The sequence below is a fragment of the Acomys russatus genome, chromosome 26 (genome assembly GCF_903995435.1).
Source record: "Acomys russatus chromosome 26, mAcoRus1.1, whole genome shotgun sequence".
NCBI classification, from domain to species: Eukaryota; Metazoa; Chordata; class Mammalia; order Rodentia; family Muridae; genus Acomys; species Acomys russatus.
In genome coordinates, this window is record NC_067162.1 from 20,855,659 (window position 1) to 20,882,733 (window position 27,075).

Here is a 27,075-nt window from a genome sequence, read left to right on the forward strand (position 1 = left end):
CGCTGAACTGTATGTAGCCTCGCTCTGTACTCACCCCTGCTGTCTTGTCCGCCTTCACCAGTTAAGGGATGTCAGGTTGGACATTTCCGGCCTAGCGAATGGGCCGTTTCCCTACGGGGATTCCATGCCAGTCTCCCAGCTTATCTCTGCCAGTGCTCCCTTCCATACCTCTGTTCCATGCCCTGGGTATGAATGTCCCTTCCCGCTCCTCCGGGTGGGTAGGAATTCTACCTGCAAAAACCTGCGAATTGCCACCTCCTCCTTAGCAGGCCTCCACTTCCTGGGTAATCTCCCCAAGCGCAGAGGGTGGGCTGCACGGACCTGAGGGCACACCTAGGCAACTGGCTCTGCTGCCCTGCCCCCCTCAGGTCAGGAGGTGGCCCCGACAGAGCCTTCTGTTCTTGTTGCCTGACTGCTTCCCTAGAAGGACGGGGGATTTGGGTCTTTCTGGAGAAAAAAGATCTGAGTGTGCAGTCAAACAGAGGCCTTGAAACCCACACGGGGAGTTTCCCAAGTGGTGCTTTAGGCTGTGTCCCCAGCAACAGCGTTGTTGATTGCCGCATAATCAACCATGACTGTGCTGGGAGCACACAGCAGCGTGTGCTGGCCTCTGCCACAAGAGGCTGGGCAGGGCCCACTGGGAAGAGGGTGCCAGCGGGGATAGGTGCGGGCGGGCGGGCGGGGAGGCGGGGAGCGAGGGGTGAGCACAGTGAGGTTAAGAGATACTTATAAGCGGCAGATCAGCAGACAACTCCCTCCCACCTCTCTCTCTCAAGCTTGGGGCTCCCGTTTCCAGGCTACAGCCTCCTGCCCCGGACTTAACTGGGTCGCGGCTAGGCATAGGTCATTTCTTAGGGCGTGCACCCTCCCTTGCCTTCCTCTCTGAAGCACCGGAAGCCTGGCCTGAGGTGGGGGCGGGTGGGGCGGGTAGGGGTACAGCTTGAGGAGCTACGGGGCTGTAGGAAGGGCAAAGAATCTGGCAGCTGTGAGACTCCAAGGGAAACAGAAGAGTTGCTCAGATGAGGTCTGGCCAAGGAAGACCCCATCTTTGTCAGTTCTTTTTTTTTTTTTTTTTTTTTTTTTTTGGTTTTTCGAGGAGACAGGGTTTCTCTGTGTAGCCTTGGCTGTCCTAGACTCGCTTTGTAGACCAGGCTGGCCTCCGAACTCACAGCGATCTGGCCTACCTCTGCCTCCCAAGTGCTGGGATTAAAGGTGTATACCACCACACCCCAGCTTTGTCAGTTCTTAAGGAGGTTCCTGGGAATTGTCTGGACTTCCCTCCACAGGGGATGAAATTGAGGTGGGGAGAGCATTTGTGAGATGCCTTAGGTCACACAGCGAAGCAGCGCAACGCATTGGCAGGGGAGCCTGGACAACAAGGAAGTTTAGCTAAAGTAGGGGAAAGTCCAGGCCTCAGGACCTGAACCAGCCAGCCTCCTGCAGGGGAGGAAGAATGCCTGGACTTTCTCTCCAGCTCAAGAATGTCCCACGGACTGCTGGGTTTATATTCTGACCACTGTTGCCAGGAGTCAACAGACAATGGCTGCCATTCTTACCACCACCACTCCCAAGACAGGGTTTCTCTGTGTACCCCTGGGTGTCCTGGAATTCACTCTGTGGACCAGGCTGGCTTCGAACTCACAGAGACCCCCACCTGTCTCTGCCTCCCGAGTGCTGGGATTAAAGGCGTACACCACCATCACCAGGTTCCTACCATCACTTCTAGTGAAAATTTAGTGGCAGTTCACAGGACCAGGACCTGGCAGCATTGGGGTTGGGGGATGGGGGAGTACAGGGTTTTGTTGGGGGATGGGAAGTTTAGCATTTTGTTGCAAACTGCCTCTGGTTACCTGTAGGCACTGAGAAGCCAGGCACAGAATTCAAGTGTCAGTATCAAAGCCCAAACACCTGCAGGCCTCCACCACCCTGCCGGCCAGAACGCTGCACACCTGGGACAGGCGTTTAGAGGATGGAGGCTTTGGCTCGGAAGGCCTCTTAGTCTGGGGGACAGAGCAAATTCAGTGATGCTGTGGCCTTGGGGTAGGGTTGAAAGAAAATGGAGATGTGGGAAGGGAAAGGGGCCCCTCACTCTGGGTTTTTCTTGCTGGCTGAGAGCCAAGAGTCCTAACACAAATTGCTGGGTGGGGCTGAGATGTGTCTCAGTTGGTAGAGTGCCTGCTAGCACATACATGTGGAACGTCCATACACATAAATATAATAAAAAAAATTTAATAAAATAAATAAAAATTTAAGAGTAAAAGAAAAAAAAAAACCCAAACATCGAAACTGGGCATGGTGGCACATACTTTGTGTGATGCCCTGGGTTACACAGCAAAGCAGTGACATTCCCCTTTATTTTGTGATAGAGCCTCACCAGGACCCATGCTTTGGTAGCTGAGGCTGGCCTTGAACTTGAAACCTCCTTGTCTCAACCTCCCCAGTCACTGGGATTCCAGGCCTAACTAGGCCTGTTTCTTTTTCTCAATAGACCCTTACTTTGCTTCATAGTGACTCATCCTGAAATGCTTTTCTGGGCACTGATGTGACAGTCTCAGAGCGACGCTGAAAGTGCCACATAGGTTTTAAAAGTGTGCTTGGAGCCTAGAAATGCTAATCAGGCTTCCAGGGTGGCCTCTGGTGTGTGGCACTCTCTTCATATCAGAGGCAAAGGGGCCCCATTTCTGGGAACTGGGCTTTCCAACCCCCTGAAGTGCAGATGTGGGTACACAGTGATTAAAGCCCCACTGGGCTTAGCCTCCTGGGGTCAGGGTCAGCCTGCGGAAGAACAAAGACAGTCTCTCAGCCTCGTGTGAGCATCTGGTTTCCTCAGGATGGAGCTAGGCCTTTTCTACAGAACTGCCCCCCCCTCCTGTGGACCTCCTGGACCCCAGAACTCTGACTGGCACAGTCCCTAAGAGCTCTGTCTGGTACCCCTGCCCTGCCCCCTGCCCCCCGGGGCACTGGGCATGAAGGAAGTTCACCAGCACTAGGACAGGGGATGAAATGAGTTGAAGCTGAGGCCCTGAGTCTTGCTGACAGAGGAACCAAGAAATGTTCCCTTTGAAAAGAGAAGTATGTCATTGTCATGGCCCCACGGACCCCACCTCTGTCCCAAGTGGGGTGCCCATTCTCCGGAAAGCCACAAACATTCCCAGGCAGACTTCTCCTGAATTATCTCAAATTCTCTGAATTTCTCTGATCTGGAAGGATTAAAGGAGGGGACAGGAGGTGTAGGGTGACCACCGAAGAGGTTAAATAGGTCATTTCAACTCTGGACACCAAGGCAAGCAGAAGGACCCACGAAGATCGTCACTTGGGCTTCTAGCACCATGATGTCACTTCAGATGCTGCTCCTGGCTGCCCTGCTTCTGGGGACCTCACTGCAGCATGCCAGCGCTGGTGAGAGCTGGGCACAGACAGGACAGGGGAGGGGAGGAGCCCCACAGCCACACACAGACCACAGGCAGAAACACCAGCTGTGTGACTTACACCCTGTCTGAGGCCACAGGGTTGGCAGCAAAAGCCCTGTGGGGAGAATAGTGGTGCTGGGATGATGAGGACGCCTGCCTGGTGACACCATGGGCAGCACATCTCATCCTGAGACGTTAGGACATAGCAGCCTTGGCTGTGGGCTCATGATACAGAAGGAATGATTCTTAGAATGGCAATCCTTTGTTTCATTAATGGGCTTTCACATATCATCAGGGACAGCATAAAGAGGGAGAGTTGGTTCCAAGAATGTATGAAAAGAGATTTTTATATTTACTTTAGAAAGGGAAGTTGAAATAAGGTTCCTGGGTACAGACAGGCTGCACTTGCAGACGCACACAGATGAATATGCAAACATGCAGACGGAAGGAGACCATATAGACACACATGTACACAGACACCCAACCTCCATGATAACATACATACCAGGAACAAACAATACAAAGAGAGGCACTTGCAGCTATCATCACCCATAGGCTTACACATATGGGGACACTCTATGGGTCCTCAAGCACATGTCCAGACCCTTATAACTTCTTCTTATTGCTCTTCTAGCCCGAGCCACCAATGTAGGCCGAGAGTGCTGCCTGGAGTACTTCAAGGGGGCCATTCCCATCAGGAAGCTGGTGACATGGTACAGGACCTCACTTGAGTGTCCTAGGGATGCCATCGTGTGAGTTCCTCTCTGTTCCATTCCTATACTCGGGACCCAGAGTGGTAGTGGGAGGGCCTTGGAGTACCCAGGGAGGCCACTGGGACAGAGGGAAGGAAAACACAGCCTTCTTCCCGTGGGCCAGTAGCCCTGAGCATTCAGGGAAGTCCTTGTACCCCACACAACTGAAAAGGGTTTCAACCTCTTCATTTATTTATTGTGAAATGGAGGCGGCAGGATGGATAGGGCATCCCAGGTAGCAGAACCAGTAGACAGCAATGCAGTCACCTCTTCCTCTCGGATCTGAGTGTCAGGTCACTTCTACTTGCCAGGCCCGAGGTGCTGTGAGGCGCCAGGCATGAAGTCCTGCAGCCCCGGCCCTTGGGAGGCAGGAATGGAGTCAGGACCCCAGTAGGAGAGAATTGCACAATGGCACGTGTGACTTCGTGGAGGTCTTGCCTAGGGGACCTCAGTGTTCAGGTCAGCGTAGGTGTGGCTGGTTGCAGAGTTCTGGAAGGGCTTCCTGCCCTCGTACTCACTACCTTCTCCTGTGTAGGTTTGTGACTGTCCAGGACAGGCTCATCTGTTCAGACCCCAAAGACAAGCACGTGAAGAAGGCCATCAGATACCTGAGAAGCCTAGAGCAGTAGCCTGTGATCTCACCCGCACACCCCATCTCACCGCGCACTTGGAGACTTGGTATCCATGTGTCCATTGGCATCCATGATCTCAACCTAAAGCTGCCTGTGCCAGTGGAGGCCTTAAGAGCCTAAGAGGAGCTGTAGAGTGGGAGTTCCTGCCCCCTCCCCCTTATGGACTTGAGCTACAGGCACCAAATAAATAAATAAATAAATAAATAAAGCCCACACTGATTAAAGTTCTCTTCCTTCAGTCTGGGTCAGTGTGCTCTGTCCCCACAGTGCAGAACTCCTTCCACTTTGATGGGTCACACTGGACAGCTGGTCCTGCTCTGCCAAGGCTAACTGAGGCTTCAAGGGAGGCATGGCCTCATACAAGTGAGAGGTGGGACTGAGGGAAGATGGGGCAGGGGCAGGGGCAGGGGCAGGGGCAGAGCAGAGGTGGTTAAGGAGCACAGCAGGACTCTCACAAATGGTCCCTCCTCCCTCTGTAGTCCATGGAAAGTGTTTGAAGGAGTTCCAAGGAGGATCTGTCTTCTCTGCACCCCAAGTCTCCCGATCACCCCAAGGCCAGCCCCTGTGCGGGACACTGTTGTAAACATGTCCAGACCCTCCTGCGTGTCTTCCTGTAGACCCTGTCTCTCTCCTCCATTTCTGAGTGCCCTCACTGCCATGTCTCTGGCTCTGGGACATTGTTGTCCATCCCTTTCCCATGGATTGGGTGCCTCTCTATGTGCTATTTAGCTGTACAGCTAAGCTGGCTTCATGGGGCCCGGGGTCCCCTATGGTTCCTGGTCCACTTCATCTTCTTCTGGCCTCAGGTTCCAGCTGGCCCCTGGCCCACGATTCCTCCTTAGTCCCCTCTGTACATGTGGAACACTGCTCTGATGCCAACCTCACAGGTACTGGGGATTTCCTCCCAAGCTCTTAAGGGCTGCCTTGCCACTGGCCTGTGGTGCTGGTGGTTCACCAAAACTATGCCTGTGTGTGTTTGTAGACCTGGCTCTGCCATTCCACTGGGGCTCTGTGAGCACTCTAGGACCACTGTGAGCCACTGAAGAATTGGCACAGGAGTTTATAAGGCCCCTCTGTCCACGCCTAGCTCAGAGCTGGAGCCACCACGGCCTGTGGGGAGAATTAAGGTTTTAGTATTCCAGATCAACTTTGCTCAGCCAGCAAGCCTCTCTTTCTGGATCGTGTTATAACACAAGCAAGGGTCCTCCTCCTCCCAGGACTCTGCCAGGCTGAGCTGCAAGTTACCTGGGGGGAAGGTTTTTCAATCTGCTGCTGCCACCTTTTGGCCAGTCTTTGCCACAGACCAAATGCCAAGATAAGCAGAGGCCTGTGAGAGGTAGGTTTCCTGTGGTCACTGGAGAGAGTAAAAGGGCTGTTTCAAGGCCTCTGGGTAGGAAAAGTGTGGGGTCACAAGTGGGAACAAAATGTTGGGTTAAAAGGAAGAAGGTGTAAGCTATGTGTGGTGATATACCAGCACGTTCCTGGGGGGCACGTTGAGGAACTGTGGCTTGAAGACTCCTGCTTAATAAGAGGGGAACAGGCATGAGAAAGCTGGGTGGGCAATGAGGGAGGAGGCTAGGCATGTGTTGGTCCTTCTGTCTTCAAAGTGCCTCCTCTGTCCACTTCTAAAATAACAGTTTCCTTTTGGTGCTCAGTGCAAATATGGCCACCTTCAGGAGACCTTCTATGGTCTTCTTAATTTTGTAGGATACTCCCAGCCCAACATACACAAGCCTAATCTTGGCCAAATGTCACCTGTTAATTAGGGGGCTTAGATTTCCCCCAATAAGTTTATAGTCTCCGTGTACTCAGTAAGCAAATTGTTTATATAGTGGACATTTGATGATATATCTTGTCAGCAACGGCTGGATGAATTTTAAAAGGCACACCCATGGGGAAATACATTTCCAGAGATTCTCTAAGACCGGGGTTTGACGCATCCTTCAAGATGTGGAAATTGAAAGTGGGCAGTTCTCCAATTGGCCACCACGGGGCATGTCAGCATTGAAATAGAGGTCTTGGCTGATTGAACCTACAGAAGATCTTAGCTAAACAGAGGTGTCTGCAGCTGGCCCGGGGGATCCCTGGAGGATCAGAGGTCAGCAAGACACCAGATACACTACCAGAGCTAGCAGGATGAAGGTGGGGATCACGGGGACTTGCAGGGCCACCAACACCAGAAGGAGCTAGGGCAATCTCCAAGAGCACTGAGCAAGAAGCACCCAGGCTTCCATCTCCTTCACCTGTCATTGTCTATTTGGCATCCATTTAAATACCAGTGTTTGTATGTCTGTGATCCAACTTTTGTGAGTTTTAAAAAATTATTATAGCTGGCATAGTGGTGCACACCTGTAATCCCAGCAGCACTCAGGGAGGCAGAGGCAGGAGGATCTCTGTGAATTAAAGGCCAGCCTGGTTTACAAAGCAAATCTAGGACAGCCATGGCTACACAAAGAAACTCTGTCTCGGAGGGGAAAAGACAATAAAACGAAGAAACAAACAAAAAACTAGGCATGCTGCCTCATGCTGGTGTGAATGTCTCCAGAGTCAGCAAGAGCCATGCAGGTCCAGCTTCGGAGACTTCTGAAGTCACACCCTCAAGGGGGCTCTCCAGTTCCTCCTCTCCTCCTTCTGCCTCCCCCTCTCGTTCTAGGTTGGGTCTTACTATGTGACCCTGGTTAGCCTAGAACTCAGAGATCTACGTGCCTCTGCCTTTGGAACACTGGGATTAAAGGCATTCATCACCATGTTAGGCTAGGAAAATTTTCAAATGAGATCATAGGGTGGTTTCTAGGGTGACCTGGAGAGGAGTACAGGCTGGGAGATGAAGCCAAAGACCCTGAGGATTAAAGAGATCCTTACTATCCTAGGGAGTTAAGACATGTTTTGACTACAAAACAAAACTCACAGTTGTGTTTGTAAGATTCTCTCTCTCTCTCTCTCTCTCTCTCTCTCTCTCTCTCTCTCTCTCTCTCTCTGTTTTTTCAAGACAGGGTTTCCCTGTGTAACCCTGGCTGTCCTGGACTCTCTTTGTAGACCAGGCTGGCCTCAAACTCACAGAGATCCACCTGCCTCTGCCTCCCGAGTGCTGCTATTAAAGCCATTCACCACTATGCCTGCTTTTATCTTTCTTTTTTGTAGACGACAGTTTTCTTTGAAGATCTTTGTGTATGTGTGTGTCAGTTTATGTGTGGGTATCAAGAGGCTAGAAGGTGTCAGATCCCCTGGAGCTGGATATACAGGCAGTGTCAGCCATCTGTCTTGGGTGCTGGAAACTGAACTCAGGTCCTCGGGGAAAACAGTAAAATTTTAACTTCTTTTTTTTTTTTTTTTTTTTTTTTTTTTTTTTTTTTTTCAGCTCGGTGGTTTTCTCTTTATTGATGTGCCTCCTCCCTCCCGCTCCCTGTTCCAGTCCCTTCCATCTACCCCAGAAAAAGGTAGTGAAAGGAAGGGATGGTTGGGGTTCTAAGCCCAATGGGCAGTTAGAAAGGGAACAGAAACCAAAACAATCAGATGTGACAGAGATTGACAGTCAGGAAGTCTAAAGCAGAGTGGGGGCGGAGGGTGAACAAGGGGAAAGAGAGATGTACAGAGGCTGCATCTACCATTACCCCTCTTGCTGAGAGGACTGGAGAGGCAGCCTCAAACATTAAGTGCAGGTCCTGAAGAAAGGAGATGGTGTTCTCGCCTGAAGGAGGAAGTGCATGTCAAGGAAGGAGTGCCACCTCCTTGCAGAATGGAGCCCCCTCCTCGGGTGCAGCAGCCTCACAGACCGTAGACGCTCTCATCACTGTAGGCAATGTACAGAAAGAAGTCTTCTTCATGGTGTTCCTGGTATAACTGGCCCATCGTGGCGCTGGTGGGCGGAATGACATTGTTGACAAAGAAGAACAAGGCGTCCTCAGCACGGAGATGAATTCGCTTCCGGATCAGGAAGTAGAACTGACCAACTGTAAGATCAGAAGGCACCAGGTATTTCTTTTTGTCCAGATCTCCTATCCGAGCTTTGGGGGCTTTTTCCACAATCACCGGGACCCGGTCTGGATATTTCTTTCGGATTTTCTCGCCCTCAGAGCGGCGCTTCTCGAACGGATGCTCCTCTTTGTACACGAACTTCATTCTCCCGAGAACCGGGCTGGACCGAGCTGGGCTGAGGGAACCCAAGGGGGGGGAAAATTTTAACTTCTGAGCCATCTTTGCAGACCTTTATTTTTTCTGGCTAATTCTTGAATTGTGTCTGTAATTACTTTGGTATTTTGTGTTTTGTTTTGTTTAATTTTTCCATTTCACTTTGGGCTTTTACTGCCTTCTTCTGCATAGCTCTGATTCCCAGCCTTTTTGTATTTTTAGGGTGGGGAGATGGCTCAGCGGTTAAGAGCACTAGCTGCTCTTCCAGAGACCTGGTTTGGATTCCCAGGGCCTACATGGCACTAATGCGCATCTAACTCTAGTTCCTGGGGATCCAGGCCCCTTCTGGCTTCTAGGAGAACTGCATACACATGGTACACATGTAGATTCTGGAAAGACACCCACACATAAATCTCAAAAAAGTTTCATTGAAGGTGACTCATAAGATGGTGTGTGCGCGCGCACGCGCGCATGTATTAGGTAGTGAGTCACTCCATGTGATGAGACCCTATGTGGCTGACATGCCCATAAATTTATGGGGAGAGGATCTTTTACAACAATGGGGTACTCAAATTAATATTCCTATAATCTCAGAGACAGACAATGATGAGATTAGGGGTGAAATGGTGACGCTTCTGGGGTAGGTATTGACATGTGAAATCAAGAACAATCACAAGCTGTGCCCATGGCCCAGACACGAGTATTGAACTTCACAGGTATTTAGTTTCCAAATGTATAAAAAGAAATAGTTTTTAACCCTATCTTTCCTATCTAGGGTAGGTGGGTTGGAAAAGATGTATAAGCATTTAAAGAGCCTCAAACAAAGTAGGTTTGGAAAAGGTCGGCGCCTACATATCCTAAAATACAAAATATGTGTATGTATAAATCAATGATAAAATACTGATACCGGCAGTGGTTGGGTCTGCAGCTCAGTAGTTATGTGTGCTGAGCACGTGTGAGGGAAGCCTTGGGTTGGATCCTCACTACTGCAAAAATAAACAACCTTAGCCAGGTGGTGGTGGCGCACGCCTTTAATCCCAGCACTCAGGAGGCAGAGGCAGGTGGGTCCCTGTGAGTTCGAGGCCAGCCTGGTCTGCAATGTGAGTGCAGGACAGCCAAGGCTACAACAGAGAAACCCTGTCTCGAAAAACCAACCAACCAACCAACAAACAAACAAACAATCTTGCTAGTGGATGTGGTGGCCCAGTCTCATGTCAGCACTCAGGAGGCTGAGGCAGGAGGACAACCTTTTGAGGTTACCCTTGGCTGCAAGGTGAATTCAAGGCCAGCCTAGGTTATCGAATGAGACTTAAGTCTCCAACCAACCAACAACATTCCTGCGGCCCTGGAAGCCTACTTCTCTATCTCATCTCCATTTCAGAACAAACATACTTTGTGTTCACCAGTTTTCTGGAACTTCTTTGATGTGTACTCAAGTTATATGTTTGTGTCCTTCAGATATTTAAACTTTTCCTTTCACCCCCACCCATCTCTTGTGCGCTCACTGCACACCCCTCTGGCACCTGTAGCTCTTCCACACCCACAGCTACAGCTCACCCCTACAGCTGTAAGCCCTATGATGTGCCCCATAACTTGCTCCTACATTCTCTTAATGGTTACCTGATTCCCCTAGATTCTTGCTCTTGGAATATAGCTGCTTAGTTTGTTTGTTTTGTTTTTAACAGTCTCATCACGTAGCCGAGCCTGACCTAGAACTTTTGCCCAGGCTAGCTTCAAACTTTCAATCCTGCTGCCTCACCTTCCAGAATGCTAGGATTATGGATGTGCACTGTAACCATTGGCTGCTTTTTGTTGTTGTTTTTGTTTTTAGCTTGTTTTATGCTGCTGAGAACAACTTTCTCTCGCACAGAATGCACTTTAGATTCATCTGGGAAAGCTCCACAAAACACTGATGCCCTTGGCCCACTACAGAAGGTTCTGATGTAACCGTCTTTGTTAATAAAACCCACACACAGGAGTTTGGGGTTTTGCTGTTGTTTGTTTTGTTTTTTTGGACAGCCACACCTCAACCCACATCGGGCAGGGTTTCTGCTTAGCCTTTCCCATCCCCACACACTGGTTGAAGCACCAGCTTCAAGCAATGGCAAGGTTCCCTGTAGCCTCCTCTCAGCCAGGAGTATATGCGATGCCTAAGCCCTTCACCTTTGCAGCCTGCCTCACTTATTCCCCTCCAGCCCCTTAAGTCCCGGCTGTCACCAAAGCCCAGGGGAAATGTGGCTTGTTTCTGCTGCCTATACCAACAGAGTGCTCTTAGAACCAGGGGAGACTTGATGCCACACTACCCGATTCTAAGCCAAAGACCCTAGAGAGCCAGGGAGGACTCCTCAGTGGTTAAGAGAACTGAGTTGCTTTTGCAGAGGACCTGGATTTGATTCCCAGCACCCACACAATGCCTCACAGCTCTAACTCGAGTCCCAGGGGATCTGATACCCTTTTCTGGCCTCCATGGACACTGCACAAAGCTGATCCAGACATACACATAAAATGAAAACTTTTATTTTTAAAATCAGGTATAACATGATGGCACATGCCTATAATGCCAGTATTTGGGAGGCTGAGGATCACTGTGAGTTCCAGGCTAGTTTGGGATACACAGCAAGACTCAGGCTAGGGTAGCCGGACCTTGTTTCAGACAGGGGGAAGAGAGGAGGGGAGGGAGATGGAGGCCAGCCTGGCCTACATGTAACCCAAGGGCCAGTGAAATTGCTCAGTGGGTAAAGGCCATGACTGTCAAGCTCAATGGCCTGACTTTGATCCCTGGGACCCCCATGGTGGAAGGAGATCCAGCAAGCTACCCTCTGACCTCCACATGTGCACCATGGCATGCATGCCTGCACACACAAACACAAAATCATATTTACTAAAAAAACAAAACAAAACAAAACAAAGGCTCCCAGGCCCACACACGCATTCATGTAAACTTTAGGGTGAATTCAGTGACAGCCGACACTGTTTTTAAATTCTATACTATAAGCTAACAAATGGCTGAAACTTCCCCTTAGGCTGGCACCACGGAACCAAGACAAACAGTTGTGCCCCTGATTCCTCAACATTCAGCTGTAGCCAGGATGAGGCCTACCTGTGCTCTGGGAAAGGGCTGTCTCCTAGGGCCTAACGGAGCTGGCTGCCTTCCTCTGGGCCTTGTGGAAAGATAGACTGCCACCAGGGCCCTACTATCCATGCCAACCGAGCCATTGTCCTTTGTGCCAGTCAGAGCTGGAAATTAGCAAGCAGGTCTGGCATTTAACCCACAAGGAAGCTGTCAGGAGCTCCTCCTCGACCCAGAGGCCAAAATGTTTGTGCCTCACTTTGGTAACTGCAGCAAAAGCAATCAACAGGTCTGCGGCTGGGCCGGTTGGTCAGAGCTAACCCTAAACCCATGCGGGGCTGTTAGTTTTGGTTGCTGTGTGACAAATCATAGTCAGCCACGCACCCTCTTATTATCCTGGCTTTTCAGTCAACTGCTCTGTCCTGAGCAAACCTTTTTTGGTACTGGGAACCAAAAACAAGGCCTTGTGTATAGGCAAGCGCTCTAGCCACAGATCCTAGCCGCTACCTCAGGCAATGTGTTCTTATTTGAACCTCTTACATCCCGTTCCAACCTGGCAGTGCTGGCAGAACCCAGCTGCTTGTAGTTATGAGGCTGTAGCCCCACGTTCTTGTTTGCCATGTGCCAGGCCATACCGTGAACCTCTCAAAACCTCAAAGCTAAATTCTGCATGGGCAGCAAGACAAACCCTTTGTTTTCTAGTTCTTTTAAAGGATCAGCAGGGTGGGCCAGGCTTACTCAGGATAATCTTCCTTGTAATTAACTTTAAGTCCAGCAAGGGCTGTGAGTCCATCCCCAAAATCCTTTCATTCAGGCCCAGAAGAGAAGTAACACTGGCTTTCAGGTCTTGCTGTAATTGGAGGGGAGGGGATACAAGGCAAAGGTCATTGTGGTCAATGGAAATTCTTCTCTCTCTCTCTCTCTCTCTCTCTGGATTTACTTATTGTATATGATTGCTCTATCTGCGTGTACACCTGCATATCATAAAAGGAAATCAGATCCCAGTATAGATGGTTGTGAGTCACCTATGGTTGCTGGGAATTGAACCCAGAACCTCAGGAAGAGCAGACAGTACTACTCTTAACCACTAAGCCATCTCACCAGCTCCAAATTCTGCTTCTCAAAGGTGCTTTCATCATACCCATAGCTAAACTTCACCAGCAGGGACCAGCACGCTAGGAAAATCAAGTTTCAAGGACAGGTAGCCGTGGATCCTTTAATTCAAAACAGACGATCAGGAATGATGGATTACAGGTGTGTGGACAGGCAGCAGGGCGACTGAAGGGGTCTTCTGCTGGTCCAGCCTGCCCTGTCCTGCACTCTCCTCAACTTGGTCTCTCCTACAGGAGATGGAGACAGGTCCTAATCTATAAAGGCAGCTCTGGCCCCACTCTTGTGTTACACTGACTTCTTCAAAAACAAGTTTCATAGTCCAAATTGAATGTGGCAGACTGATAGATCTCCCTCCCCCAACTCTCCTGCCACACACACACAAACACACAATAAAAGATACATAGAAACATGAAAGTTTAATACTTATTTAACGGAAATGACCACAGGACATAGATACAACACTACAATAAAATGGGGCGAGGTGTGAAAGGCAGAGGGACACAAGATGGATCACAGCAACTGGGAGAGTGACTTCTTTGGTGCCCCTGAGGTCTTTTGAGAGCTGGTCCATAGCTCCAAGAATGATATACTGAGGAAGATCAGAGGGTGGCAGCATCACTTAGTGGAGCCTGGAGCTTATACAGCATAAGTATTCAAGGATGTCTAGCCTCGAGGTTGGAGAGGGTCAGCCCTGTAACGTCAGGGGTGGAGCTCCCTGGGGCGCGCCCTTCTCCTAACGCTGTTAAGAGGCAGGCTCCCTCACACCTTGGTCTTCATAGCAGCACCACAGCCCACTGCGTCACAGTGGCTTCACTCTGCGACAAGCCTCTCCCTGCGAATGTTTTCAGAGTGACTGAACCCAGAGGTGGGAGGAGGCAGTGGCAGGAGCTGAGGAACAGGAGTTGGCTGGAGGAGGAGGAGGAAGAGGAAGAGGAGGAAGAGGAAGAAGAGGAGGAGGGTGTGTGCTTGAGGTTTCTCCTAGGCATCCTGGAGGTTGCTATTGCTCAGGAGCACCTGTTCTCCAGGCTTGAAGGCTGGCATCCCAAGGTAGGGGCAGTTAGCGCAGCGGAAAGCATCACCCAGGTAGCACTGTGGAGAGAACAAGTCACAAAGAAAGGCTAAGGGGCAAAGGAAAGGGCACCTTGGTATGGCCATAGGTCTCTTGCTTTATGAGCAGTCAGTAAAGGTTCCAGCCAGGTGAGGCGATACACACCTCTCGTCACTGGGCTTGGAAAGCTGAGGCAGGTTTACAGGCTGCCTGAGCTATACGAAGCCCTGTCAGAAGGAGGCGAGAGGGCTGGTAGCTGAGGTAGCCTCTGCTACAGGATCACAGCAAGGTCAGCAAGATATGGCTGAGTAAACCATATCCCACACCAAGTTAAGAGACAAAACGGCTAACAAAAAGAAATGATAACCACCCCTCAGCAGGGGCATGAGAATGCTGACGCCCTCTCGGGATGCCCTCTTCCCATTACAGCTACATGCACGGCCTTACATTGGCCCACTATGGCAGGACTTAATGACAGATTCCTTAAGTTCAGCTAGTCTGTGTCCAGTTTGGGGTGGTGGCAATACCACCCAGAGTCGGCGAATGGTGAGTGAGGTGCAGGTACGTACATTTCCACAGGCTGACTTGGGCTGAGTGCTCTGCTCCTTTGACTTCTCTTTCTCCAGCTCCTCTGCAAGGCCACAGGTGCTAGGAGGGGAGCCAACGGCTGATGAGTGAGACTTGCTGCCACCCAGAAACTTTCACTCTCCCCCAGTGTAACACACACTTCAGACTTCTCTCTTTCTGACAAGCATCAAGTTAAATGCTATGGAAGCAGCAGGCTAGAGGTGAGGCTGCTGAGGAAGACGGTGCAGGGAGAGGGACGGAGAGCCATACTGCTGACTTCTTCCATGGGAAGCAGACCTAGAACTGCCATATTTTCCAAATTCAAAAACAGAAGGAGCTGAGATGCAGCCCAGCAGTAGAGCACTTGCCTAGCATGTGCAGAGCACTGGGCTGTAGCTCCAGCACCATAAACATACAAAAATAAAAAAAATAAACAAGAAAATCTGGATTTTTAGTTGAAATCCTTTTACTTGCAAATGTTGAGAAATTGGACCACATAAAGACTGATGAGGGCTGCATATGGTGGTGCAGGCCTGAAACCCCAGTGCTGGGGAAGTAGACAAAGAAGAACTCCAAGTTCATGGTCAGTCTGAACTATATTGTGAGACTATCTCAAAAAACAAAACAAAAATAAATATAATAAAAAACATCCAGTGGATGAGTAAGCAAGCACGAGTACAAATACCAATACAAGGCCTCCATGGCAGGACATAACGACAAGGTACTTAACATTTTACTTTCTCTCAAGGCCCCCGCCCCCAGCACTACAAGGACGACAGCAATACTCTGTTGGAAACTGTAGGGAAACATAAACCACCACGCCTGCTGCTTCTGAAACCTCCAGGTGCCAAAGGGCTGCTAGTATACATAGAAGACTTACCCTGAGGAACCCAGCCCCTGTAGAAGACACAGGGCCTGGAATTTAGAGCCCTAACCACCAACACTTGCCTAGGTTCCCTTCAACAAAGTGAACAAATAAAACCACTTAGATGCTGTTACATGACCAGCTTGTTTTTGTTTATTTTACAAAGTTTTTGAGACAGTCCTGCTATATAGTCCAAGCTAGTTTTGAACTTGCAACCCTGGCTCAGCCTCCTGCACGCTGGCCTGGAACTCTCTAAGTGGCCCAGGCTAGCCTTGAACTCAGAGACATCTGCCTGCTTCTGCTGGGATGCCCAGCCAGGCGCTTTTACTTCTTAATCTACACCATGGTGTGTGGGTCTTTGCTATTCTTTAAGGTTTACCTTAAATGAGGCAGAATGAGGCAGAGAGATGACCTGACAACTAAGAAGTACCGAGCAGACCAGACCTGCTCAGCCAGCACATACCAGTTCTTACAGGCCTTCCTCTTTTTCCCCTCCCCACATGAAGGAGCCTTCAGGGATGCTGGATCGGGCTTCTTCAAATCTTCTGGATCTAGCAGCTCGTCTGAGTCAATGAGATCCTGGAATGATCAAAGCAATTAGTAGCACAGCCACGGTCTCTCTGATAAAAAGCTGAGGTAATCACAGGCTATGAGCGCAAACATACACAGTGCAAAGTAAAAGTAGCACTGTGAGCTAGGCCACAGGCTGAAGAGGCCAGTGGTCTACAGGAGACTGCACGAGCCCAGAAATAGCTGCAAAATTAGCTGGTAGTATGCAGAGAATCTCAATCAATCAACCCCCTCCCCTGTGTGTGTATGTGTGTGTGTGTGTGTGTGTGTGTGTGTGTGTGTGTGTCTGTATGTGTGTCTGTATGTGTGTGTGTGTGTGTATGTGTGTCTGTGTGTGTGTGTGCATGCACGTGCATGGGGAGGGTGGAAGTAGGTAAAAAAGAGGAGTGCTGTATTTATTTCAATATATGAATAGTCATGGGAATAAAACAAAGCCAAAGGAAAGTAAAACATTTTCCATAAAATTCCAGAGGAAAAAAAAAGCAAATAATTATACAGATATTTGTGTTAACTTTTTTATAAATGTGAAGACAGTTATGTCTGTAAGTTCTGAGAAAATGAACCATATTTTGATGGCATATTTTATCACTCAATAGTAAAAGGTATAGAAACAAAAAAAAAAATTTTTTTTTTTCTCTTTCCTTATTTTTGGTTTTTCAAGACAAGGTTTTTCTGTGTAGCCCTGGCTATCTTGGAACTTGCTCTATAGACAAGGTTAACCTCAAACACATATCCACCTGCCTCTGGCTCCCAAATGCTGGGATTAAAGGTGTGGCCACCACTACCCAGCTTAATTTTCTTTCTTTCTTTCTGTTTGTTTGTTTTTTTGTTTGTTTGTTTGTTTTTTTTGGGGGGTTTTCAAGACAGGGTTTCTCTGTGTAGCCTTTACTATCCTGGACTTACTTTGTAGACCAGGCTGGCCTTGAACTCACAGCGATCCACCTACTTCTGCCTCCTGAGTGCTGGGATTAAAGGCATGCGCCACCATGCCTGGTCCCCAGCTTACTTTTCTTATAGGTAGGGTAGATCAAAGGTGCAAACACTGAGTTTAAGACAGTGAACATTTGATGACTTGCCTAGACAGAGGCCAGTAAAATGTCTCAGCTGCCATTCTTCCCTGGCTTATATGTCTACAAGAATCTTTACTATTTTACGTAAGGGAAGAAAAAAAAAATCTATGGGGAAAAAAGATAATTTAAAAAGTACATGCAGTAGCCATGTACGCTGATGCACGCCTTTAATCCCAGCACTTGGGAGGCAGAGGCAGGCAGATCACTGTGAGTTCTAGGTTAGCCTGGTCTACAAAGTGAATACAGGACAGCCAAGACTGCACAGAGAAACTCTATCTCGAATACAAAAAGAAAGAAAGAAAAAAAAAAAAACAAAAAACCACATGCTGCTCTTGCAGAGGACGTGGGTTTGGTTTTGAATACCCACACAGCAGCTAATAAACTACCTGTAACTCAACTCCAGTTCTAGAGGATTCAGCACCCTCTTCTGGCCTCTAAGGGCACCAGGCATGCATACATGCATACATACAAACACACACCCATAAACATGAAATTAAGAAATCTAAGGTCACTTTTCACTACAGCTGCTCACACTTAATGTAAGGCCTGGGGGTGAGAGGGGCCATCAAGTGACTAGAGGGCCAACTCACCACGCTGTCATCCTCCATGTCATTGGCTGAGAGGGTCCAGAGCTTGGCAGCATCGGGATCCACAACAGGCTTCACTGAGTCCAACAATGAAAGAAAAAGAACTCTTTGAACAGTCAGAAGCAGACTACAAGCCAGCAACAGCACCTGTGGAGACTAGCTGAGGCGGGAGGGCAGGCTGGGTGCTCAGCTCCACTATGGGCTGCAGGCAGCACTAAAGGAAGGCTGCATCCATTACATGTTTGCCCTAAGCCAGGCATTCCACCAGCACTTCCATCATTTCACCTAACCATGCTGCAAGCCGTGCGAAGTGCTGGCACCTTGTTTTATAGCTGTGGGTCTGTTATATGAGGGCACAACTTCCACTCCACGCTGCCTGTTCCTCACTACCCGATTCACACCCCTACACCAAGGGTTGTTAGCACTCCCTCTGCCTACTGTAGGTAGTTGGAGAATCAAATGAGAAAGTACCAGAAACTCCATATATAGCTAAGATTTAGCTCACGTAAGCTTGTTACAGAAGAAAACTGACTCCAGTGCTGCTGGTGGCCAGGTAACAGTTAGTGACAGAACATATCCCATCTAGGTCAGGACACAAGAAAGAATCTATGACCTTGGAGCTGAAGATTTAGAGGGGCAAATTGTCAGTAAGGCCTTTTGGGTAAGCACACACCAGGATCACCACTGCCATAGCTGGATGCTCAGAACATCCATAAGATCAATTGCTGATCTAAGGTGTCATGGGACCATGAAATCAATGGTCCAAGTATTTCCTGAGAACACAGGCCTATAATTCCTGCCACTCAAGAGTGCAGAGGAGTGAGGACTGTAAATTGAGGTCAAAGTACTTCATAATAATTGAGACTAGACAGCAAAAGACTGCAGTATGGACATGCCGGCTAACATCTGTTAAATCTCTGCACTCCTCACAGCCTAGACACAATTGAGACATGAGAAAAGTCAGAGGCAGGATGGGAAATGAGCAAAATGTGTGTGCACACAAACATGCACATAATTTTTTGAGCAGAAGAAACACAAGTTTTGTTTTTAAGCATTTAAACAGGATGCATCCTGAAGGGTGTTCCATCAAAATCAGACCTGTGGTTATAGCTCTGACAAACACACTGAAATAATATCTACAGGAGATAGTAGTGAGGGAACAAATAGGAGCAAGATACAATGATGTGTATGAAAATGTCATGATGAAAACTATGTATGAATATGTTGTGTATTAAATTGTTAATTTAGGGGCTGGGGAGATGGCTCCGTGGTTAAGAGCACTGACTGCTCTTCCAGAGGACCTGGGTTCAATTCCCAGCACCCACATGGCAGCTCACAACTGTCTGTAACTCCAAGAACTAACACTCTCACACAGACATATATATGTGAAGCCGGCAAAACAGCAATACACATAAAATAAAAATAAAGACATTTTAAAATGTTGATTTAAAAAGGCATGTTAAAAATGGCTGTTGCACATAAAAATTTACATAACTATATTTTTTAAATTCTGAAATATATCAAACATGCACAAATCAAACTAACAAGCAATCTTTAGAAACAAGTTCCTGACTTTACAAGCACAGAAAAAGTCCTAGAGCCGGGCAATGGTGGTGCATGCTTTTAATCCTAGCGTTCGGGAGGCAGAGGCCAGAAGAGCTCTGTGAGCTTCAGGCTAGCCTGGTCTACAGAGCGAGTTCCAGGACAGCGAGGGCTACACAGAGAAACCCTGTCTAAGGAAAAAAAGAAGAGAAAAGAAAAAAGAAAGAAAAGAGAAAAGAGAAAGTCTAGGAACTGAACGAGAGGTGCTATCCACTATTAGCACCACTGAAATCTCAAGGATAAACCCTACCTCCCAGAGTCTCCCTAGGGCAGAAGGGGTGCACTAGGATGAATCCAGTTCACTTCAGGTTTAGACACTAGCATATTCAAGAGAAGAGCACAGAAAGCATCCTGCACTGTGCAAATGACAGAAATTAAGACTATTTAGAACAGGCCCATCACAGAGAAGAAAGTCCCCAGGCTAGTCTTACCTGAAGAAGACTTCCTGTTGGTGAGAAGCTTTAGCTGGCTAGAAGAGCCCACTTCAAAGTTTGGCTTCCTGCCAGTGATATGGACGGAGAGCAGGCTGTCACTGTGGTAGCCCAGGTGCTCCTGGACAGATTGTACCTCCTCAGGACTCAAGGGCTCCCTTTGCAACTACAATTGAAGATATCCTAGGTATCAGTTCATAAGCCTCCATCCACTGTTTCGCCAAGCTAGCCATGTGGCCAGTTTGGCCAACATCCAACAGTGAGTCTCTGTCTCAAAAAAGAATTTAAGGCCCTGAACCACATAAAAAAAAAAAAAAAAAAATCAGAAATATAATAATAACAACTATCACGGAACAACACCTCTCCCAAACCAAGGAAATGCTAATGTTTTATATTTTATTTTCTGGAGAATACAGAACAATAAATGCCTCTGCTCAACTGTGCTGAGCGCACAGCCCCCAGCCTTAGTCTCGACTCCACCAAAAGGTCTGATGGGCAGTACTGCATCTGAGTTGTACACACCGAGATGGACAAAGCAGCAAGCACCGCTCTCCCTGCAGCACAGCCACCACTGCTATACAGCTCTAGGAAGACCAGCACGAGCCACCCAGTCTTCAGACAGGATTTGCTCCAAGGGCTCCTTCTTCAAAGCATCCCGGATCTATGTCTCAGGCAGCAAGTCTCAAGTTACTCCCTGGTTCTGTGCAGCAGCTATCACCTCACGTGCCCCTGCTATTCTGACTAACACTCTGTGGGTTTCCGTCATCCAAGGCTTATATACCTAACAAGGAAGGCTATCTACACACCTACCTCTTTTACTTCCACAAGGCCAGAAAGAGTCAGGGCTGAACACAGCTTAGAGGCCGTCTTCATTTTGTCATTGTTAACTGTCAAGGAAAACCCCTATTAATGGCTCCATATGTCAAAGTTGGGAAAACTATAAAGGCTCTATCCTTTGTGAGTCATCAGGCTCTCAGACAGGAAAACCTACTGTAATGTACACATACCTTAGTAAGAGCATTTTAACCTAAAAAATCTGTCAGTTGTTCCAAGTATTCTTACTTAGGCTGATAAGGTCATAATTCCATTACTATTTATAATTCTGCTTTTTGGAAACCCCTCCCAAACGATGTTAGATAGTGAATAAAGTTACAAATTGTGAAGTACAGAGAAACCAAGTCTCTGTAAGGTTCTGTCAGGGATACCATTTAGTGACCCAAGGTTTACATTTCCAGCAAGCAGGGGCTAGAGAGACGGCCCAGTGGTCAGCAGCACATACTGCCCTTGCAGAGGACGAAAGTCAACTTCCAGCACCCACATCAGGAGGCTCACAACCACCACAGTTCAGAGTGGGGCCCAGCACATCTGGCCTCCTGCACTCCGTTCATATAACCACATGCAGACCGACAGACAGACAGACACACACACACACACCCCTCTCTTAAAAATAGTGAAATCATAAAAATATATTTCTAGCAAAAAAGCTGGTGTCTTCCATAGACATCATAAGGTCACAGCTGTAAATACATAATACATCTTTAGTCACTCCAAAATACTTTAATTTCTACTATTTCACTTTATTTGAAGGAATATATTTCCACATCATGATTGAATTTAGTGAAAGGGGGAAAAAAAGCTAAAAATGCAGAATTAACAATTCTGACAGCTACACTATTGAGGCAAAAAGGTTTAATTTTTGGAGACAAGTTGTAGCTTCCTACATATTACTCTTTACTCCCAGAATTCCAGCCATTACTTTAAATATCTTTATTCTGGAATAACTACAGACTCACAGGAAGTTGCTATGTGTGCTCCCCCTTTCTGCTGCAATGTTCTCTGTGTCAGAAACATGACAAAGATGAGCCTTTCATCTGGTGACAGTCAGCCACTTTAGGTGGCAATTTCCATCTATTTATGACCCAGTGGGTCAACCAACCATCACACTGTTTTCAGCTCAGTTGCCTCATCTTTCCCTGAGAAGGTTCTACTACACGAATACTCATCTCCAAGTGCTCCCTCTGGCTCAGCAGACAGTGTGCACATGCAAAGACTCAGCGGTGTTAAACAGTCATCTTCTGACTAGCGATATCCTTACCTGCAGCTGTCTCCACTGGTTCTTTGAGAAAAAGACAACCCCCTGGCCGAAGGATCCGGGCCATCTCCGCCAGAACCTCAGCACTGTGCAGAGAGGTGCTTCCTGGGACTATACCCGACAGAATGACATCGAAGCTCGATTCTTTGTGGGCAGCTGCAAAGAGTAATCGACAGCTGCCTAAGCAGGGGGAGCAATCTCGCAACCTTCCCACAACGACCTCCATAGCAACAGGGTGCTGAGAGTGCTTTGCTCTGTATCTTATTAATTCTTAAGCTCAATAAGATCAGGGAAGAAGGGAAAAGAGGCTTTTTAGGCCAAAGAACAGCCTCCAAAGAACAAGAGCATGCAGGAATCACCAACCACGTGTCTGGCCCACCATAATTCATCCAAACAGCAATGGGGAGACTCCAGACAAACTGCATTTCCATCGAAACTCTTCTAGCCCTATGGGGAGAAAGGGGCAGGTAGGTACTTACAATGCAGCAGCTGGTTGATGTTTTCCATGAATACTTGGCCCTCGCTGCCAGTTAACCCTTGAAGTCTATCCACCAGTTTTTTCAGGGCCTCTTCAGGAGATGACTTGTCCCAGAACACTGCCACAAGCTGCCCAGGGGAGATCCCAAACTCTGCCATTTCTGCAGTGCTGCTGGACCTAAAAGATACTGGCAGAAGAAATCAAGACAGCGGTGCAATTTAATCCATGGGTCATCGCCAAATATTGGTCAGAATCATAGTCTACCTCCAACGGCCCCTCCTAAGGATGGCATGGCAACACTTGGTGTAGACCCTAAGAGCCTGACTAAATGAACCTGGATCCTCAAGGCTTCATTAATCCCAACATCCCCCGACACAATAGGTAGATATGTTGGATAAGGCAGTCAAGACAAGGGCATTAGAGGCCAGTTCTTACTTAGGTCGGAGACAGAAAGATTATTTCATCTCTGAGATGATCTAGCTTGAGCCGACTATAGACAAACAGGGCATTCATCAGGCAGAAGGGAATCAGCGAGGAAGGCAATAAGTGGGCAGATAACCCAGCCCATAGTGGTCTCTTTTTAAAAGGCACTTAAAATTTACAAACCAAACGCGTCTTATCATTACTTTAGAAAAGTTCAACTCCACTGAATCTGTAGTAACCGGCACCACCTCCAACATTTAACCCTGGCTAGCCTCTTCACAGCACCTCACACACACATCACCTCAGCCGACCCTGCACACAGCCTGCTATTAGGTTATTCCCAATGTCCAGGTAAAGAACTGGGTCAGCCAATACCATACACAACCAGTATTATGTAGTGTAAGACCAAAGTGGGATTGGAATCCAAACCTATGTTTTACCTATGAAAACTTCCCACCCCAGGTCAATTTTCTCGTCCACTTGATCGGAAGGTCTGCATACAAGAGGCTTACTGCGAAGGAGGTCAAAGCACACCCCTGTTCAGCTCCTCCCTCCTTAAACATTGATGCTACCAAGTGTCTAACTTCAAGTAAGTGAAACCAAGAAGCAGTGGCAGGAGGTTCATCCTGAAGGCTTTTGACTTCTGCACAGATGGCCAACTCTGTGACAATGACACCACACTCCAAGGCTGAATTTAAGTCACATGCGTTACACTTTCCTTCTATAAAAAGTCACTTCAGGCGCCAGCATGATAGATCATCAAGTAAGGCTACTCGTTGCCAAGCTTGATGACCTGAGTTTAAGTCTTCATGAACCCACATGGAGAACTGACTTCTACAGGTTGTCCTAAGACCTCTGCATGTGCAGGTATGGCATGCACACATGCACAAATAAAACATAATTTAAAAAATTTGTTTCATAGCCAGGCATGGTGGTGCACACCTATAATCCCAGCACTAGGGAAGGCAGAAGCAGGCAGATCTCTGTGAGCTCAAGGCCAGCCTGGTCTACAGAGTGAGTCCAGGACAGTCAAGTCTACACAGAGAAACCCTGTCTCGAAAAACAAAAACAAAAACCGAAACAAAACAAAAATTCGTTTCATTTTCCTATTACCTTTTGGGGGAAGGGGTCCAGGCTGACCTTGAACTTCTGATCCTCCTTCCTCTAATTCTCAAGCACTAAGATTACAGGTATGCAACATCTTGTCTGGCTTTTAAAAAATGTTCATTTCAAATAACTGTTTCCTTTGCGTCTAAAAACTATGACCTTTAACCAGTCACCCTTGAGTACACAGTGCTTTGTCATTTCAGAAATAAGTTACTAATGGTTTCAATTTCTACAGCAAAATTGAGCTCCTTAACTGGCTAGATTAAAATCCAGTTTCTATTCCAAAATGACTCTCTCCTTATTGCAGTTTCTCTCAGTCATACCTTTTTGTTTAGTTTCTTCATGTGAACACTAGCTCTGTGCTACCCTCACTCAGCAAAAAGTCCAAGTAAAAGGATGCCTCAGGGTTATCAGACAAGCAGGGTCCTTGGGTTTTTAGTTTTGGATTTTAAGTTCTTTAAAAGTACAGCATCACCAGGCAGTGGTGGCCCACACCTTTAATCCCAGCACTTGGGAGGCAGAGGCAAGCAAATCACTGTGAGTTCGAGGCCAGCCTGGTCTACAATGTGAGTCCAGGACAGCCAAGGCTACACAGAGAGACCCTGTCTTGAAAAACAAAACAAAACAACAACAACAAAAAGTACAGCATCAAGAATGAACACTAAGCTTTTAATTGTCACATGATGCTGAGAAAGAATCCCTGTATATCTTCAAGTTGGGTAACTTGGGCTCCGTCTCACACTTAAGAGCCTGCCAGTGAAGACAAGAGGACTTACTGCTGGGCAATAAATTATTAAAAACAAGCAACCTGTAGCAAACCCACTGCTTGTTTCATTAGACACATGACTACGGCAAGTCAGCTTTTCCTGTCAATAAACAGGAACAGTAAAATAGCCTAACCCTGGGACAGTAAGTCACAGATAGCACTCGGCAGATGCCGGGACACAGGGTTCAATGTGACACTGCTTTGACAGGACTCGGAGCCTCTTGCTTCTCTGCAGCCAGTTTGTTTCTGTTTCCAACAGTCTTGGTAAAACCCTTCTCTTCCTCCTTAAGGCTGCTTGTAAGGAAGGTGTGCTAAGCATCCTTTTCTCCTTAGGACCTCACAGCAGAGCCTCGCCTTTTCATCCCAATAGGACTGTGTCAGCAAGTTACTTAAATAAAGCATTCTGCTTCCCATAACAAGAGGAACCTCATGAGTAGATTCACCTTAAACCCACCCCTCCACCAAAATACACAGTTTTCTTTCAGTCAGCATTTCCTAAATAGACAATGTTCTAAGTGTTCTAAGTGACCATTCCCATCTGATTTGTTACTGTGGCAAATCTGTTTAGAAGAAAAAAACCAAACCAAACCAAACCAAACCAAACCAAAAAACCAAAACCCATCAATAACAAAACCAAAACTATTTTTAAAAAATCCAGGGTCTAAGCCAGCATACTTAGGAGCTGTGACTCAGGGCTGTTTCACAATTACAAAGGTGAAAGAGAAGTCAATGTCACATAACTGACCTTGCATTTTGGATGCTTCTCCAACTGAATTCTACCTATGGGTTTTTAAAAATGTTACTAGCAACCAGGTATGGTGTCATTTGCTTTTGATACCAGTACTCCACCATGACAGAGCCAGGCAGATCTCCAGGAATTTGAGGCCAAGTTCAAAGGCTACATAGCGAGGCCCTATTTCAAAAGTCCCCAGCAGGCAATAAGAGCAGATGTCTGAGAATCTTTTGGAGATGGGCTGACCTTTAAGGCACCTACCAAGCATAGATTCTAAGGTTTGTGGTACCACTGAAGTAGCTGAGGGGCTGAAGAGGACTCAAGTGGTCGCAGGTGTAGATGATTAGGCATAGGGGTACCTTTCAGTGGTGTGAGCTCACCTAGCTTGTTCAAAGCTCAGTGCCATAAAGCCAAACAAACACCAACTTAACAGCCAAGAATGGTGGAGCGTGCCTGTAATTATAGCTCTTGTGAGTTCTTTAGACAGGTTGGGCTGAAACTTTTTCCTCAAAAACCATTATCAGAGGTCCGGGGATGGCTCAGTGGGTAAAGCCCGTGCTTTGAACACACAAGGACTTCAGTTTGAGTCCCAGAACCCACACAGAAAACCTGGCTGTGTGGGCCATCCTCGGAACCCAAAATGGAAGTAGAGAATCAACTCCTGAAAGTCGCCATCTGAGTTCTACTTGAGCACACAGCACCCCCCCCCCAACAAAATATAATATATGTGTATTTTTTAAAACTCTCATGTGGCTGGGTTTGTAATCCTCCACTGGGGAGATGGAGGAGGGCAGGCTTAGACTTAAACTGTCAAGCTCCAGGACAATGACAGGCCTTGTCACAAAGGAGATGGATACAGTTTGATGAAAAACGAATTTGTCCTCTGGCTTCCACATATACCCATATGGACATACCTACACATACATGTCTCCCCTCCATGACCATGACAATAAACACATTCAGTTTACTTCTTTCTAACAAACACTTTGCTTTCCCCTGGAAGACCCGCAGCTTGGACCCAGGCACGCCAGACACTAAGAAACAAGACTCTCTCAAGCTTGCAAATGGCTTGTTAATGCTAGATTACCTGGCCCACACCCTGGCACAGGGTCAACTCCAGGACAAAAGGCTGGGTAGTTCGTTTTATAAACAAGGATCCTAGGTAAGTCGGCCCCACATAAGAAATAAGTGCCAGGCTCAAATGGACAACCTGTGACTCTAGGTTCTCCCCAGCTTTCGAGCTTTCCGCTAAGTGTCCTGAAGGAGACTCAAGGTCGCCGCAGATGGCTAAGAGTAAACCGGCGATCCCGATGTCAGCTCCAGATTTTACGCGGAAAAGAGGCGGCAGACGAGTCCCGGTGTCAGGCACGCCGCCGCATGCAGGGGCCCGATCGCCGTGGTCCTTCACATCGGCTTTCCCAGGCACGCCAATGACCGCGCCGGGAGCCGAAGGGAGAGGACGGAAGACCAGAGAGGCCCCGAGGAGAGCCGTTAAGTCGGGTCGGGTGCTCGAGCTGCCCCGATTGTCCTCACCTTCCTTGTAGCCTGAACACCCACTCTGCAAACGCGCCGGCTTCTCGTCTCCGGTCTCTCGCGAGAAGAGACCGCACAGCACCTAGTTCTAGCAGGTA

General features: G+C 47.9%; 3 protein-coding genes across 3 annotated transcripts; 1 reads left to right on the plus strand and 2 right to left on the minus strand.

Moving 5' to 3' along the window:
* Positions 1-3,211: 3,211 nt before the first annotated feature.
* On the plus strand, positions 3,212-4,870 carry Ccl17 (C-C motif chemokine ligand 17). Its single transcript, XM_051169044.1, has 3 exons — positions 3,212-3,399; positions 4,045-4,162; positions 4,698-4,870. The coding sequence occupies exons 1-3, from the start codon at positions 3,330-3,332 to the stop codon at positions 4,789-4,791; spliced, it is 282 nt and encodes a 93-aa protein (XP_051025001.1). The 5' UTR covers positions 3,212-3,329; the 3' UTR covers positions 4,792-4,870.
* A 3,667-nt stretch (positions 4,871-8,537) lies between these two features.
* On the minus strand, positions 8,538-8,962 carry LOC127209069 (gamma-aminobutyric acid receptor-associated protein). Its single transcript, XM_051168615.1, has one exon. The coding sequence runs from the start codon at positions 8,911-8,913 to the stop codon at positions 8,560-8,562; it is 354 nt and encodes a 117-aa protein (XP_051024572.1). The 5' UTR covers positions 8,914-8,962; the 3' UTR covers positions 8,538-8,559.
* Positions 8,963-14,070: 5,108 nt separating this feature from the next.
* Positions 14,071-26,971, minus strand: Ciapin1 (cytokine induced apoptosis inhibitor 1). Its single transcript, XM_051169328.1, has 9 exons — positions 26,532-26,971; positions 22,417-22,602; positions 21,941-22,093; positions 20,656-20,732; positions 19,846-20,011; positions 17,816-17,889; positions 16,049-16,164; positions 14,723-14,801; positions 14,071-14,194 (listed from the first exon to the last, which is right to left on the minus strand). Exons 2-9 carry the CDS (start codon positions 22,571-22,573, stop codon positions 14,084-14,086), a joined length of 933 nt encoding a protein of 310 aa, XP_051025285.1. The 5' UTR covers positions 22,574-22,602; positions 26,532-26,971; the 3' UTR covers positions 14,071-14,083.
* Positions 26,972-27,075: the final 104 nt, after the last annotated feature.